This window comes from Asparagus officinalis, chromosome 10 (assembly GCF_001876935.1).
Source record: "Asparagus officinalis chromosome 10, Aspof.V1, whole genome shotgun sequence".
Lineage (NCBI taxonomy): Eukaryota > Viridiplantae > Streptophyta > Magnoliopsida > Asparagales > Asparagaceae > Asparagus > Asparagus officinalis.
This window is the reverse complement of record NC_033803.1, coordinates 69,209,583-69,211,442: the sequence shown is the minus strand read 5'-3', so window position 1 is coordinate 69,211,442 and position 1,860 is coordinate 69,209,583. Positions and strand designations below refer to the sequence as shown.

The 1,860-nt window shown below is 47.4% G+C and overlaps 1 protein-coding gene across 1 annotated transcript; it reads left to right on the top strand.

Moving 5' to 3' along the window:
- On the top strand, positions 344 to 1,622 carry LOC109826871 (early nodulin-20-like). Its single transcript, XM_020393887.1, has 3 exons — positions 344 to 493; positions 556 to 998; positions 1,085 to 1,622. Exons 1-3 carry the CDS (start codon positions 433 to 435, stop codon positions 1,214 to 1,216), a joined length of 636 nt encoding a protein of 211 aa, XP_020249476.1. The 5' UTR covers positions 344 to 432; the 3' UTR covers positions 1,217 to 1,622.

The following is a 1,860-nucleotide window of genomic DNA, read 5'->3' as shown; positions in this document are numbered from 1 at the left end:
TGGGTCCCACTACTGATTGGCTTAATATTCGTGTGCCGTTGAGTTAGGGTGCCCTCATAAGAGTCGCTTTCGTCATCCTCTCGGCACTCCTCCAATAATGATTTGGATTCCTTAAATCTGTAATGTTTCGACATTAGTCCCTCAACTCAAGAGATTTTCTGTTGAGTCCACCTGTTGATTTGTGAGGGATTAGTTTGCAATAAATCGTAACGATTGGTGTATTCTATAGCAATACGATGAAATTTGGGTAGTGGTTCCGAAATAGTAAAGATATGAGGAGCTAATACGTAAAAAACCCTTCTTTTTTATTTAAATCCTCCACTCACTCGCCCGGTACCGTGTTTTCACCCGAAACGAACCGTTTTGTTTTCTCCTTCCGGTGACGGAACCAGAAACGTAGGGATACCGGTGACCGGCACGTGTCGGTTTCTTATGGATTCGTTCCGCCCTCAGAAATCTCCAGGCTCCGATCGATTCCTCGGTCTCCTCTCCTCCTCCCCTCCCTCCGCCGCCTTCTCCGGCGGCGGCGCCGGCTTCGAGCTCGACGAGCACGACCCTCCCCTCCCTCCGCCGCCTTCTCCGGCGGCGGCGCCGGCTTCGAGCTCGACGAGCACGACATCTTCTCAACCGACACAGATCCAAACCCTAACCCTAACCCTAGCCCTAGCCCTAGCACCTCGATCCTCCACCATTCCCCTCTAAACCCTAACCCTAACTCCAGCACGAGCAGATCGCCGCTCTCGCCGTTCCATCGGGAGCGCAACTTCGGCATCCTCGCCGCTTTGCCGGAGGATTCCAAGGCCAGAAGCCCTAACCCTAAGTTCCTCCAGCGGAAGCCTTCGATCTCGTCGGCGTCATCATCGGCATCGACGTCACCGTCTTCGTCAGCGAGGATGATTCCGGTGATCCCGAAGCCGAAGCCGGTGGAGTATGGCGGGAAATTAGGGCACCATCAGTATCAATCAGCGCCAGTGAATGTGCCGCGTGGTCCCCGCGAGGTATAAGGGACGGCACTCGGTGGAGAGAGAAGAGGGGGGTGTGACGACGACGACGAGGACGAGATGATGCTGCCGCCGCATGAGATCGTGGATCGCAGGGGAGAGGGGAGCCGTTGACGACCTTCTCGGTGCTCGAAGGGGTCGGGAGGACGCTGAAAGGGAGAGATTTGAGGAGAGTGAGGAATGCGGTCTGGCGCAAAACAGGTTTTCTTGATTGAAACTTTGAATTGGTAATTAATTTAGTGTGTTCTTGCTATATTAGCTTTCTTTTCTTATTGCGAGTGAGGTCAAACTGTGGAGGTGCCTGAGGATAGAAGGAAATTGGTGGTTTAGTCAACGGGAATAAACAAGGGAACTATATTTCATTGGATTGCTTCTTAGACTCTTATTTTAGTCAAAAATTGGTTGACTTTACTGGAAAAGAGTGACCTTTTGATCTTACTTTCCCTTAGTTTGTTTCACTAAAAAGCAGTAAAATAGGTGTTATAGGATTTTTGTGCTGATAGAGCGCCAGTATTCTTCGAACCAATTTTCTTTCCTGAAACACGTTTTGCATGTGTATGATGAGTGTGGTTTAATCTGATAACTGTTTCTTAAGAAGAATGATTGATGATTATATGCTTATTTAAAGTTTTAATCTGCAACATGAAAAGATGCGTTGTGATTTCCCTTCTGTGCCAAATAAGTTTTATTCGAATATCTGCTGTAACTATCTATTCAAATTGTTAATAAATAGCACTTCATTTTCTCATCAACTATGACTACCATATGTTGAAACAAGCACTTGTAGTTTCTTTTCTGGAATTATTTCCAACTGAGCAATGTTGATCATGGGATTCCGTGTTGATTTGTTTACTCAATA